Source organism: Rhinolophus sinicus, linkage group LG12 (genome assembly GCF_036562045.2).
Source record: "Rhinolophus sinicus isolate RSC01 linkage group LG12, ASM3656204v1, whole genome shotgun sequence".
NCBI lineage: Eukaryota > Metazoa > Chordata > Mammalia > Chiroptera > Rhinolophidae > Rhinolophus > Rhinolophus sinicus.
This window is the reverse complement of record NC_133761.1, coordinates 52,366,166-52,381,692: the sequence shown is the minus strand read 5'-3', so window position 1 is coordinate 52,381,692 and position 15,527 is coordinate 52,366,166. Positions and strand designations below refer to the sequence as shown.

The following is a 15,527-nucleotide window of genomic DNA, read 5'->3' as shown; positions in this document are numbered from 1 at the left end:
GGAAAGGGAAGGAAGAACAACTGCACAGGGAGATGCCTGACAAACACTACCAGCCACGCGATCCAGGTAAACATCAACAGTGGTATAAATTTTATTGAGAGTACGTACCCTTGATATGATGTGAGAAAAATGGTACTTTACCTCTATGGTCTTCCTCCCAAAATCCCATAACCCCAGTATAACCATGAGAAAAACATCATACAAATTCCAGCAGAGGGGATTCTACAAAATAGCTGACCCGTAATCCTCAAAACTGTCAAAGTGGTCATCAAGAACAAGGAAAGTCTGAGAAACTGTCACAGCCAAGAGGAGCCAAAGGAGATATGACAACTAAATGTAATTTGGTATCCTAGATGGGGTCCTGGAACAGAAAAAGAACATTAGATAAAAATTAAGGAAATCTGAATAAAGTATGGGCTTTAGTTAATTTTAAAATGACTTTATTAATGGAACAAATGTTGCCATCCTGTCTAGGCTGCAGCACAGTGTATCAGTTAAGATCACAGATTAGAGCCAAGGCGGGGTGGAAAGATCAGCCCCACCACTTATTAACTCTGTAAGCTATTGGACAAGTTACTTAACTGCAAAACGTTACAGAGCTAATAAAAGGACAATATATTTTCTTCAAGAATAAAAAGGACAATATCAAGAATATCTATCCCACAAGGTTGTTTTGAAAGGTACTACCTGAACTATAGTAATATTCAATGAAAGTTACCCATTACCATTACTAATTTTTTCTAATTTGGGCAAATTGCTTAGTATCTCAGCAAAGTAAGTTATATAGATAGATTTCATTGAGAGAAATTAACTCTGTTTATTATTCATTCACATGAAACATACAGAGAAAGGAAAAATGGGCAAAAGTCTAATTTCACACTCGGGATTATTAGCATTAGTTTCCATGACATCACAAACCTTACTGGAATCTGTTGATATTTCACTAATATCTTGTATCAGGTTAGATATATAAATCATCTTTCTTAAAATATTAAGTAAAAGTTTTTATTTCATACTCCTCTAAAAATATATTCTTTACATTTTTTCAGTTGTTCCTATCCTATTTGGTCACAAAAACATGCAGCAGACTTGTTCATTGTAAAATAATTAAATTAACATATCAATATAATAATAATAAAATAACTTTTTAGTTGGTGAAATGTCAGAGTCAAGTTATATCATTATATAGTAATTCCTTTTTCTCTTTAATTCAATATTATGCACTAACAAAGCTAACAATTTGACATTATATTTGTTTTTCAGCAATGGAAATGCTAAGGCTAAAAATTAGCTATTGCACCAAGTTAAAATCAAACCATTGAAAGAAAGAAAAAGTTACACTTAATTTCAAAAGAAGAAATTAATGATAATAAATACAGAAGGCGTTGTCATAACCAAAATAAAAGTCAAATCATCTAAGGTTATAGAGAGGTTTTTAAACAAACAGTGCATCTGAGCTTTTTCTAAAACTAAGTTGTCTGTATACATATGTAAATATTTAACTAAGTGCTCAAAAACGCACCTACAGAAACGAAGATAAAATAATAAGTCCCAAGGGGAATCTTTACCATGAGAACTGCTCAAAACATACAGCAAAGAAGTTAAAGAAATACCCTTAAGGTTAATTAACTGTTAAGTACAAATAATGTTATTATTCTGTTTGGCCCAAGTAATGCCAATACTTATTCCAAATATGCTGTTAAAAAAGAGTCAAGAACCCAACTCTGGTCTTTTTTTGGGAGGAGAAGGAGAAAGTAGTTCTTAATGAATTCTTATTTTATAAACAACTTGAACCAAAGACAATACATCATCAAAACACCTGGTTTAAAAATGAAATACTGTATTCACTCGTCATCTATCTAGCTCTATGTTATCAAATGTTTATTGATTTACTACAAATACGTTCCAATTTAAAAGGAAAAGAAACTAGCTACAGCAAACCATAACAGCAGATGTGCTAAAACTCAGGGAGGTATGTTAAGGCAAAGCGGCACCTACCTGAGTCTTGAGGGTGGGATTTAGGTAAAGACCAGAAGGAAGAAGTCAGAAGTTGAAATACAGAGATGTTAATTCATCCCTAACCCTCTCTTCCAAATCCCAATCTCCAGTCACAAAGAAATTTAGAATCTCCAGACCAAAACCTTCCGGGGCATTTCCTCTGCCGCCACCTCGTACAAGGAAGCACCATCATCATCTGTTCTTGGCCTGCTTCAATCCACCAGTGTGGCAAGGCAGCTTCTGAAAACAGAAACTGAACTGTATTAGCTCCCTGATTACAGAGCTTCTTCGATGGCTCCCTCTTGCTCTGGAATAGAGGTCAGCCTCCCTGGCCTAGTCATCAAATAGACCTGGCCTCTGCCTACTTTACAAACCGCATTTCACACCTCACCTCTCCGTTCCAGCTACACTGGCCCTCATTCAGTTCCTCTAATAAGCCACGATCCTTTATTGCTTCTGAATTTGCACTTCCTTTTGCTGAAAACTAGGTGGGTTTTCAGCAGAGAGAATGCCACACACAAAGCCCCTAAAGAAAAAATTACATCAGGTGTCCCTCTTCTGGAACCCTGAAATGTTTTGAACTACTTACCCCAATAGTAGCTGAATAATTATGTAATTATGGTTCTCTCCTCTACAGTAATATAATCTCTAAGAGGACAAGCCCCAAATCTGGTTTTTCCCCATGTCTAGCACAGTCTGGTACAGTAAGTTATGACTAATAACATTTATAGAGCTCTTACTACAAGGGAAGCTCCGCCCCACGCTTTACCACCTTATGAGGTAGGTTCCATTGCACTCATCTGACATGTGAAGAAGTTACAGCAGTTCGGTACCTAGCCTACAGTTACCCAGCTCTTAAGTGGCACAGCTGGAATTTGAATCCATAGGAATTTACTATAGCTTTCATGTTCTTAACCACTAAGCAATGCAATCTATTAAATGCAGCCTATGATGAGGAAACAGTGCACAGGCCATCACTTTCATTATGGAAACAAATAAATTGTTCGTTACGATGAAGTGTGAAAAGCATGGAGAGTGGTGCCAGACATGTGATCAGAAAAAACCTGGGGAAACTAAACATCCTTGTCAGCTCTGGTTAGACAAAGACACACTAAGGTACTGCGCTAAATTAAAGGACACTAAAGAGACACGACAACTGAAAGCAACATGTAATCCTGGACTGACACCTGTACTAGAGGGGGACATGCTATAACAGGCACTACTGACAACTGGGAAAACTGACCAAATTCGAATGTGGGCTGTAGAATTAGATTAAAAAATTGTCTCTATGTTGAACTTCATAGAGATTTTGCGTAAGAGACTATCTATCTTTGTTCCTAGGAAATACACACCAAAGTATTAACGGATAAACTGGCATGATTATATGTAACATACACTAAAATGCTTCAAGGAAAAAAATATACACATATAATGTTATCTTAATGTTACATTTACAATATGTATTATATTACATATATGAGAGAATGATAAAAATGTAGCAAAATGTTGAAATTAGTGAATCTGGGTGAAGGGAATGTGGGAATTCTCTATTACAATTTTTCTGTAAATTTGAAATTATTTCACAAAATTAGAATTATTTCATAAAATTACAAAATTATTTTAAAAAAATTTTGATTTACATTTGACATACAATATTATGTTAGTTTCAGGTGTACATTATAGTGATTAGACATTTATATAACATAATTACCTCAATGAGTCTGGTAATGATAATAATTAGGGCACATCACCCTCTACTATCAACTGTACCAGGCATCCCTAAATTCTAAGTCTCTGATTTAAGGTCATCAGAGAGTAAACTTCCAGTCTTCTAGAAGAGAAGTGATCACCTGCTTACTCCAAGGAATGGAAGATTCAACCACCTGCTTTATGACTTTCATCCAAGCCTCCTATATTTACCCTCACTCCACACACATGCCTTCAGAGATGCCTGCTGCCTCCAATCCTGTGCCTTCCCAGGGTTTTACAAATCCACTTGATTTGCTACCTTTTGGCTCCCTCTTCTACGGGCTTATGTTTATTTAGAATTTTATTCCTAAGCAGTTTGTTTTTTAGGCATGATTCTAATTACAAACAGAAGATACTTTCAGTCCTATATAAAATTCTCTAGGAGATAGACACAATAACATAAGATTTAAAGATCCAAAGAATCAACTATTGCATTGATTCTCCATTTAAACAAAGATTTCTTAATGTAGGAAAAAATAAATTATACTATAGTAAAGCACAAAAAAGCTGCAAATAAGCATAGACTTCAAATGTACATAATCATACAGAAAATTTTTTAAATAGAACATAATAGCCCATCATAGATTTAGTTAACTTTTTTTAACCAACATTCTCAATACTTATATCAAGATTAATCCCTAAATGTTGAAGAGCTGGATATGATGGCTACTCAGAAACTTAGTTCTCCTTAACAACTAAAAAAAAATCTCAAGATTAAAGATGAACTAGTTAAAACATATGCATATTTCTACAAAGACAATTTTGTGGTGGTTGTTTTTTAAAGACAGGCTAGTGAATACTTTGGCTTTCAAAAATTGTTGAGCCAGAAGAAATAAGCCTACCTATAACGAAGAGGAAAAAAAAAAAAACCTAACAACAGTTTTATCTACTTTCAGGTAGAAAATAAATTTTGGGGAAACAGCAAGCAATGCTTTGGTTAAAACATCAACATCTTTAATTAATTCAAATGATCTAAATTCAACAAATCTTAATTGAGTTCCTACCATGAGCTGAGCACTGTACAAGACAATGAGTATATGGTCCCGCCCTCTTGGACCTTATAGAGTAATGGATACATCCTCCAAAATTATCCTTTCTTTTGTGTGAATCCATGCTCATCAAGCACTTTTTAAAATATAAATTCACCCTCCTCAAAACCTTAATACCCATGAAACTATATATTTACATTGCAGAGATCAGATTTCTGGTCAACATATCAACATACACTATTTAAGTTAATAAATCATTATTCAGGTTTGCACATCACTCTTCATGAGTTTAGTTAGCTTGAGTGAATCCCCAAAGCCTGATCAATTCTGATTAATTGGCTAGATGTAATTTCTAATCTTCAAAGCTGAGAATCAAACATAGGAGTGTAATGTCGATACAAAGATTATCCTCAGACAACATGTGCCTTTATTTCATCATGCCCTTCAAAATGTAATTATAGTTAACTCAAAAAATTGTTAAGAATGAGATATACCATACAACAGTGCTTCTCAAACTTTAATGTGCATATGAATCACCAAATCTGTTAAAATGAAGACTGATTCATAGGTCAGGAGCAAGAAGTGACATTTTTCTTTTCTAATAAGCTCCCAGTGATGCCCAGGCTACTGTCCACAGACCAGGAGCTGTAACACCTGGGACAGTATCTGGCATACTGGCTTCTCAGCGCCATTAAATGCTTCTTCCCACTTGTGGATATCTTATCTCCCCTACAGATCTTACCTTTCTAGGGAGAAAAGATGAAGGCTTTGTCATCTTTATATCCTCCAAAGTTCTAACCTAATCAGAATGCCTCCCATATGATAGGCATTAAATATGCCAACTGAATGAATGACATACAGCTTTTAAGACATTACTTCTTCTATACTTATAGACAGATTGTTTCTCCCTCTCAATTAATTTTTTAAATAATTTATTTCAAAAAATATTTTTGAAAACTGAAAAACCAGAAAAGCTCTCAATCTATTTTTTTAAAGAAAAAAATTGTATTTGCAACATAATCCAATGCTTTGTTTCTCATGCTGACCTAATCAAATCTTATGCTAAAACACAAATATCCAATTAACTTCTTAATTTATCTCCTAATGGTTGTTACATTTTTGTAAGAATTTAATTAAAATAACTAAGTCATTTGGTTTTCTGAGTAAGTTTTAAAATTAACCATAAAAAATAATAATTAGAATGTACCTTAATGCAGTATGATAAATTATAAGGACATCTTAGGAAAGTTGACATCTATATAAAATAATTCTGTCCTTTCAGACTAAGGGTACCATGAAAAAATGAAATAGTATGACTCTTATCTATAGGTAGATCTTCGCAGTTTTTGTGCTTCCCCGCTGATTTTTCTGTGATCACCATGACAACTGAGTATCTCAGAACTGGCTTCTTCACTTGTAAATATTAGTTGTTAGCCTGAAACACTTTGTTCCATGCTGAGAAAAATGGCATGTTGGTAGGATGTGCTTAGATCTCTCAAAAAAGGAAACAGAGGTGGAATATTACTTTCATTTCTAAGATGTTCACCTCTACAGTTAATGGCTTTTTTGATGTTGGTTTTGCGATGAGTCTGCCAATTCCCAAACATAAACAGACATTTTCGAGTAACAGAGGATGGCAACCCAGTATTGGGTCAATTACACTGTTCAGTGAAAACAAAGGTCGTGCAAATAAACGTGGATAATCGCTTCTCCGCACAGAAAAACACATCAGTCCTTCCGATCTGGTGACCAGGAGCCTGGTGGCCCAGTCCCTCCACATTGGGCCGCGCCCGTGACCGGGTTGGGGGGCTGCTGCGGCCGCGGGCCCGCGGGAGAGGCCGAGTCGGCGCACGGGAGCTAGTGCGCGTTCCCGCTCAAGATTGCTCTTTCGTCTTTATTAACATCGTGTTTTGTTTTGTGTTTTAAAACAAAACCCCAGACGGGTGGCACAGCGCCAGGCAGAGCAGGCATTTCGGAGCCTGGAGGCGCGGAGGGGACAACTGTGACCTCGAGGCCGTCCTCCCATGTCCCCAGTGAGGAGGCAAAATGGTGGCCGCGGGAGCCATCCGGCTGGGGAGGGGGAGGGGCTGCGGCGCGGCCGGAGAGGACCCGGCGGCCAGGCCCGTCCTCACCCAGGACGGCCCGGGGACCACAGCTCCGGAAGCTGCCGGCGTGGCGCCTGCGGCCCGGAGAGCCGGGGCGACGGTCTGGAGGCGGGGGTCCCCGCGGCCGTGAACAAGGACGCCATTATCGCCCTACCCTGCCAGTGCCTCGGCCGCAACCCAGGCTAGCACCGAGGCCCGGTCCCCGAGGGAGGGACGAAGAAGGGGGGCGGGAGGAACTGGGCGGCGGGGCGGGGAGGAGACAGAAGGGACGGGGCGGGGCCGAGGCGTGGGCCGGGAAGGCAGCTGGGGCCGGGCGAGCGGCCCCCTCCTCAGTCACCGCGCCCTGCGGTGGGAGTTCCAGATGGAGGGTCACCCGGCCCCACCCGGCGTTTCCCCGCGCGGCCCGGGTCGCCGCGGGCGGCAAGGGCAGCCTCTTACCTGAGTGTTCCCTTTCTTTATCGTCCGCCATCTTGTGCGGAGCCCGTCGCCCGGGAGACGACGGTCGTTAACCTAGGGCGCGGCGTCCTTGCCCCTCCAGCCCCCGCGGCGAGTCGGGCCCGGAGGACCGCTGTTCGAACCCGGAGGGAAGGAGACCCTCCATCGGGGAAGGGGCGGCTCCGAGCACGCGCCCTTCCCCCACTTCCCGCCGCCACCCTCGCGCCCGCGAGACCCCGAGCCCGGTCCCGCCGCCCCCCGCGCCGCTCCACCGGCTGGAGCATTTTCCCTGCAGAAGCGGAGCCTCGGCCCTGATTTCTCTAACGTAGAGGAGTTATTTAATAAAGTTCCGAAAGCCTCCTTTCCTTTATTTTTGATCCATTTGGGGACATCAGACACACAGCTATCGCCCACCCCTCCTGCTGGGACGACGTGGCGTTAATCGATTTTTTTGATTTTTTTTTATTTTTATTTTTTTACTGTAGATTTTAAAACGCAGCTGGAGAGCTGGGTGAAGCGCCCGGCTCCCGAGGGGGTGACAGAACCCACCCGCAATCCCGCCTCCTCCCCCTACTCTTGCCCCTCCGCGTTTGCTCCGCTCCAGGGCTCGCCGCCGGCTCCCAGGGACGGCGACTGCACCGCCTATGGGAACCGGAGCTAAACGCAGGACTCGGCCGGGTGCAAGGGGAAATCACAGCCATTAGATTGTTATTACTAGAAGAAAGAAATAGCTGGAGAAAAACGTGTGCAAAATAGGCGCAAACGTTGCGTAGTCAAGGCTGCAATTTCTGATACAGAATAGGTTCTCCTAGCGACAAAAACGTGCCCGCGTTGTGCTTATTGCTACATAGGTTAAGATGTTCTGAGTTGTGAAATTGGACATGACCTCCAGTTAAAGTTACTATGGAAAAGTCCTACAGCCCGCTTTTCTGAAACTTGCAGCTGGAACATGATGTTAAATTTTGGTCTCTAAAATTTTAATGATAAGTTCACTATACAAGAATATTTTCTTTTTAAGATTATTTTTGAATAATATGCCTAATGAAGGTCAAACGAATATGTATTTTTAAAACTAATCTTAGATGATTTTTTAAGTGCATGTGTGTACTAATGTAAATGACTTGATGTTATGTAAAAACAGTTTATAAGCTGTTAACTAAATTTTAAGAGGCCTTCAAAATACAAGGTATTAGTATTCTATGATTTTACTGTTTTTATGCTTTTGATGAATTCTGGTTTTATAATTTCTCAGTAAACCCTAAAGCAAACTACTATTCTTCTTTATTAAAGTAAGTACTTTTTCTATAGAAGATATTCATGTGGTGCTGTGATCAGCATTCTCTTTGAAACTGAATATAAACGATGGCATCATCACAAAATGGCTCATATTCAGAGATAGATACTTATAAAATGAATACAATTGTGTACAGTAAATTTTTCACACCCAAAAATATGGAAAGTAATCATTAGCATTTATATTTAAATGTCATAGTCATTGTGGTCTAGTTATTTGTTTAAAGAGGCCCACTGGCCATATAGATAATGAAGGGCTTTGAAATAAATGTAAAAAACTTCAACTTTGGTCTCAGGTTTATTACCTACCTACTTCCTGTGCCTTTTCTCATATGCTGTTTTGCATTTCTCTTTTTCTGGAATGCCTTTCTCTTCTCTCTCCCTACCCCAACATTCACCCTCTCACAGACACATTTGTTCCCTCCTTCCTGGTTGTCACTGACCTCCATGGAAGCTTTTCCTGTCAACCTCTTCCTCTGTCCTCCTGTACTCATAGAGCATCTCACATTGATTTGCGATGACTTTGTTTTGCTAAAATACAAAATTCAACCAAGTAAATTTGAAGGTCTAATTGGCTGTATTAAGCGATTCATGAATTGGGCAGCAACCCCTGTAGCAACAAGAAGGGAGCTCCAATGAATTGTACAAAATGGAAGGTTTTATAGGCAGGAAGAAGCTGGCACCAGGAAGTTAAGAGTGGATTATTTCAGGCAAGGACATCATCCCTTAGAGGAAGGCAGGGAATCTAATCATGCAGATTACCTAACTAGTGTTGGTCAGGAAATTCCAGACTGTTCTAAAATTTCACACCTGGGAAAGACTGAAACTGCAGTTAAGTTAGTTATTAAGTTTCAGTAACATGGCTTAGCAAAAGTGACTCCATTTTGGCCTGTTGATTCTTCTTTTAACAGTTTATTTGCTTGTTTCCTTCTACCAAACTAAGCTCTTAAGGATAGGAAACGCTTTATTTGTCCATATATCCCCAATGCCTAGAACAATTTTTCAACTTTTGTGTCTGAAATAATATGTATTTTAAAAATTAAAACAGGAGTTAGTATTGTCAATGATTGAGAAGCAAAGCTTATTATTTAGATTATTCCAAACCACATTAATCTCTACTTCTCTGAATTCCTACAGCATATTTAATACTACACTGTTTCTCTAAGTTTGAATGAGTAAAACAAAAAATTTAATAGATGTTAATTAACCCCTCCCTCCAATTAGGTTTGAAGACAAGACCCTAATCACCTTTTATATACCCACAGTCCCTAGCCTAAATTGGGGCACTTATTAGGAGCTCAATATATTAATTGATTAATTAGACATAAAAGTATATAATTATGTCAATTGATTAATTAGACATAAAAGTATATAATTATTCTGGAAAACTTTCCACAAAGTGAAAAAATAGCCAAATAACAAAATAAAGGCCCACAATACCAATGAGTAATTATCTGCATTATGCTGATATTTGACTCAACTTTCCACTTTTCTTTGGTTATGGAAACCTGATCTCCAATTTTAACTGTTTTGAAATATAATTAGCTTACTTAGGACAATGGCAAACTACAACCGTTTATTTTCCTTAGAATATATTTCGTTTCTGAACTATAGATTGAGTAACTTTGTAATATTATATGCTTCTAAAGCATTCTTTCACTTAAGAATCTCAATGATTTTGTCAGAAATACAGAATTGGAAAAATTATTTTTGATCCCATTCATGGATATACAACCTTAGGACTAAATCAGAAAAGCAAGAGCATAGTTTTAGACTATGACACTTACTTGATCAATTATTCAATGAGGACAGATGGCTATGAACAAGTTCTGTCCTTTTGCATGTTTGAATGTATTGTGAGTTAAATCTTTTCCTACAGGTGTTAGTTCCGTGCCCATGAGGGACACAGAACTTCTGTTTCTTCTGAATACAATTGATTCAGTTACCTAAGATCTGGGTGAAGTAGAAAGGGTAATGGTATGAATAATGCAAAATGATTTTTAAAATCTTCATATTTACTTTCCTCATATGGAAATCATTGAAATCTTCTTGGACTAGGCAGGAATAAGCTGAAAAAACAAAAACTGGATTTTCCTCAGTCATTGCCAGAACTGACCTCCTGACCCTAGGCAGGTCATATAATCTCTAAAACTTAGTTAACTCAGAAAGAGTCACAGCAATGTCCAAACTACCTATCTTAATGTTTTCAAGAGACTCAATAGATGTAACCGGAAGTTTTGAAAAGAACCTGCAAGGAAATTTGCTCTCGTTAAATGAAATAAACTCCACTTCCACGTAGGAACGAGCACTTAAAGGTCAAAGCCCAACTTCTTTCCTGAGATTCAGATTCCACTTGGAGAATTTGCTTTTCCAATGCTTCAGCTACACAGTGGGAGGTGGTCTGACTCCAGGCATCACGGTCTTCACTTCTGGAATCTGCTGCCTACGTGACAAGATCTAGTTTATATGATAGAGGTCACCATCTTCAGTGTGTGGCCCCTTCCTGGTTTCCATCTAGCCATTTTTAAACTTTACCAAGCAGGAGTGACCTTAAGCATATCTAGAATCCTTGAGCTCTAGACCCAGCAAAATAAGAGGGAGGGAATTGCTTCTCTGGTCTGATTCCCATTTCCTAACTGAGGATACAGCCCTTCCCTGGATAATTCACGCCAAGAATGCCCAGCCCCTCAAGGAAGACTCTCTACACCTACCCAGAGTGCGAATAGCCTTACCCTATGATCTCAAAGGGAAAACCTTATCAGAATACAACAGAATAACAGTTGGGTTTCATTACAGTTATAATAACAAAAATAACTCAGAAGAGTACTTTGTACACATTATCTCTTTTAATCCTTATAAGGCTGATACCAGTATCCCCGTTTAGTGCTATACTGCTTCTTTATAAATACAAGATAACATTGTTCTATCCTATTTCATAAACTGAATATTTTAAGAAGAATGTTAAGGACAAAAATTCTGGGCAGAATATGTCAACTTCCGCCCCTACTATTTTTTTTTTTTTTTTTTTACTGCTTCAAAACATCAACTAAAACAACTGGCAGAGACTCTTAGGGACTTGAAGGGAACCAGATGATGGCATGCCCTTTGTCCTTGTTTGACCAGACAGAGTTAAAGGCCTGGCGTCTGGATGGCAGGAGAGGAGGTGAAACTCACTTGTCCACCATGATCCAGTGGTCTGCTTACCTTCTCTTTCCTTCTCACTTTCCTGCACATGGAGATTTCAGGCCTCAATGGGGTTGAGGGGGTTGTGTTAAATTCTTGGCCCTGGACAATAGCATTTTCAGTGCCACAGCTCCTTCAGGCTTTTCGGGGAGACCCAGAGCAGAAAGCTGAAACTGCAGCACGGGGAGCAGCTTGCAAGTAAATCTTACATGAATCCACAATCTTGAAAACATTTGGAAAAATCACACTCTGGGCCCTATTTCTGTCAAAAACACATGTTTCTTTCTGATTCCTTTAAAAACACACATCGCCACAGCAAGCCACTGTTTAATTCATTACTTAAACATTTCCTGTCCTAAGGAGCACTTTGCAGGGACACTCATTGCTAAGCAACTTTTGGTGAGTCTCTGCTCTTTATTCATTGACAATAAGACTTGAAAGGTAAAGGGTGGGAGCTGACCCAGAGAGTCAATAAATGTTTATGGCTGCTCACATGACCTCTTCCTGTTTACGTGGGAAAATAGAGAAAAAGTGTAGAATTATGCTGGTAATTGGCTTTGGGATGATTTTTCAGTTCCTGCTTCAAAAAGCAATTTTTGAAATTAAGTTTCATTTATGTTAACATTTATGTTAGGAGATAATGCTGTGTAGAAGAATCAAGCAAATAGTCTTAGGAGATAAAGGGACCCAGAATTCAACCTCAGTCCTTTGCTCATTAGCTATATGACTTTGGATATGTTATTTCTTCTCTGTAACCTCAGTTTCCCCATCTGAGTTTACATGGAGGTTACATGGAGATAAGGAGATTGACCATTTGGGATATAGAGGCAACCTATACTTCTCGCTTGCCTTCTGGCCTGATTTAATTTCTTTGGCCTATGGCTATGTGACTCTCTTACGGCTCTAGGACCAATAGTGATACTAGTCGGAGCATTTACTATTTTCTAGGAACTATGCCAAGCATTTTACACGGACGACCTTACTTAATCATCAAAATAAGCCTATAAGAAGGATACTAATACGAAGCCCATATTAAAGATGAAGAAACCAAGAGTTAACATTCCCAAAGTGCTTCTATGTGAGGAAATGTGGCTTTTCTCCTGCTGAGCCCCAAAGTCTCTCCTGAGATTCTGCCTCAGAATCTTATTCTGCATTTTTCATTTTCTTCTTGCACCAAGACCCAAGGCTTCGGCCTGCTCTCCTGTCTCTCAAAGGAGGCCTTGTCCATTCAGGGGGCTGAGGAGGGAGACTCTGAAGGGGGCCGGAGCATCCCTCTCTAGCTCCACTCTCCTTGCTATCCTCGAATACAACCATGTGGGCATTTTTTAAATTTCAAGGGTTTCACTGATGACCTAAAGAGACAGGATAATAAAATTAACAAATGAGGATGTTATAAACATCCTGAGCTCTTAGAAAATGTTTACAGATGTCGTTCCTGATTCATAAAGTTCTTGAGTCTGTCTAAGACGGTAAGAGAGTGTGCCAGGTACATGTGGCTCTTCTTTCTCCCCTACTGTACCAACAATTAGTTTTCCTTCCCAGAGTTTACACAAATTAATGACAGTCCATGTGGCTCTTACAGGACAAAAGAAAAATGGCCTACGGGGATAAATATATAGTTACAGATATATTACAGATGGACTTTTTAATTGCAACCTATAATCACCAAACAGATAATAAAAAGTAAATTTGTAATATTATTTCACATTACAGACAATTCCAGTACCCTTTGCAGCTTTAGAATTGAGGGGGAAATAGCTCAGTGCCGTGCCTCACCTTGATTCTGTGGACCTGGCCTGTGATCATGTCCATTTACACTGAATAAAATGCCTGTGACTAACAGATGAGACTAAATATTCATGTGACTTGGAAGCTAACTCCTTGATATTAATAAAGTTCCACATTACCCAGTAACTGCCCTAGAACAGGGATCTGTAACCCCTCCCCCAACAGAGGCCATCACAAAGGCAAATAACACAAACATACGAAGATCAAAAATTTTCACAGGTTTTGCTGGGTTGATTTTCATTATACTTTGTTGTTGTTTTTTGTTGTTGTTTTTTTCAGGTCAGCTACAGCTATATTTTCAAGAAGGGAAAGGAAAGTGTGAGATTGGAGTGAATAGTGATGACAGGAGAGAGAGGTTAGAAAGGAAGTTATTTTTAGGAAGGCTTGGATGGAGAGGGAGAGTCATTTATGCACAGGGAGTGAGGGTCAGGTAGTGGAGAGCCAAGGGAAAACTGGTTAACTGGTGAAGGGTTTAACTAGTTCTCTATTCCCTCTCATTTCCTCATTTCTTCTTACATATTCACAATCCTTCCTCACCAGGTAATAAAAGAAAGGCAGGTGCAAACTCCTGGAAGGTGGTGGGGGGAGGGGTCTTGTTCTTTTTAGCCCCCCTCTCCATTCTTGGAGAAGGACCTTTCACTCGGTATTCAGAGAATATTTACAAAGTCTGTATGGACAGTCTATTGGCACAACAGGAAGTCTACAAACCTGATAGCTGAGAGCTGCTCTCTAGTTGCTAAAATACTTTTAGAACTGGTAATTTTAAGCTAGCAGTTCTGGGGGCTTGGGGGTTTTTTTGGTTCCAAAGTTTATGAAATTATTGACCCACAAAACTGAAAAACCCACCCTCTAAAGCTATTTTCTCCTTTAAATGATGTATAGTGTATACTATGCCTTCATCATAACCACAGCATACCGAACAGTGGTTTGTATCTACAATATGGGATCAATTATCTGTTAAACAGAACACCATGAAGTGTGTCATCAGGTTAGACTAACGGTGCTTTTCTCTGGGAGGTAAGTGGGGGGTTACACCTATTTGTAAGGAGCAAGGAATTAAGTACTCAGATCTTAACTAAATCTACTCACTAGGGTGTTTTATTTCAGTGCCTTGAGTAGATCTCAAGGCCTTTGAATTCATAGAGCTTTAACTAAATAGAATATTAACTAGAAATTTAGTACTAATTGTAGCTAATCTCATAGGGGAGGGAGCTATGTATTGTATTTGCCCTAATGGTACAACAATGCTTTTCATGGAGAAAAAAAAACAGCTATAACTAAGAATTTAATAATTATGTTTTAAATTAATGCCCACAGATATAACACCCCCCCACAAATGATTTTAAATAACTATGCCTATACACAATGAACGTTTCTATGTATCTTCTTTTTAATTCCCTTCTCTTTAAAATGTTAATGCCCCAAAGACTGTGACCCTGTCTTTCTTTGTATTAAGTATTTTTAAAAGAATGGTCACTTTAAGCATGATGGGAGAGCCAGGGTCCTAGAATACTGAATTTTATTTCTATTTTTGCTTAGATGTTATTTAGGAATATCTGTTGCTGGAGTTTATTAGACCTATATGTCTCCATTCCTTTAAAATGGATATAACATTTTTACCACTTGATAATACTTAGACTTTAAAATCTTAAGATGATAATCATGACCTTTTCCATTAAGTATTACTTACCTAGTAACAATAGAATAGAATTTGAGGATCAAACCTGTTAAGTAGGACCACTATCTTTGTAATATTAAAAAGCAAGTTTGATTTCCAATCCAGGGTCAATACAAGGTGTGATCAAAAGATATGGTGAATATTTAAATTTTTTAAAAAAATTATTACAGTAAAAGACACATTGCCATTAATTCCCCTCAAAACACTCTCCCTCACTTCGAACACACTTATCCCATCATTCTTGCCACTTTCTGAAGCAGTTCTGGAAGTCTCTTTCATGAATGACTTTACTTCATCCTCTTTCATGAC

General features: G+C 38.9%; 1 protein-coding gene across 3 annotated transcripts in view; it reads right to left on the bottom strand.

The window, feature by feature from the left end:
- Positions 1 to 15,527, bottom strand: part of DRC8 (dynein regulatory complex subunit 8) — a 106,922-nt gene that overhangs the window by 56,231 nt on the left and 35,164 nt on the right. Inside the window, exons 1-2 of one of the 3 annotated variants that reach the window (XM_019730868.2) lie at positions 7,280 to 7,719; positions 1,999 to 2,238 (exon numbers count right to left, since the gene is read on the bottom strand). The exons of 1 other annotated variant lie outside the window; for it this stretch is intronic. Coding sequence is in view for 1 of the 2 variants with exons in the window: in XM_019730866.2 (XP_019586425.2) it covers positions 7,280 to 7,310 (31 nt within the window). In the remaining variant the exon portion in view is untranslated. Of the gene's footprint in view, positions 1 to 1,998; positions 2,239 to 7,279; positions 7,726 to 15,527 lie in introns of those variants that run through there. One more of the 3 variants, XM_019730866.2, reaches the window with a different exon arrangement.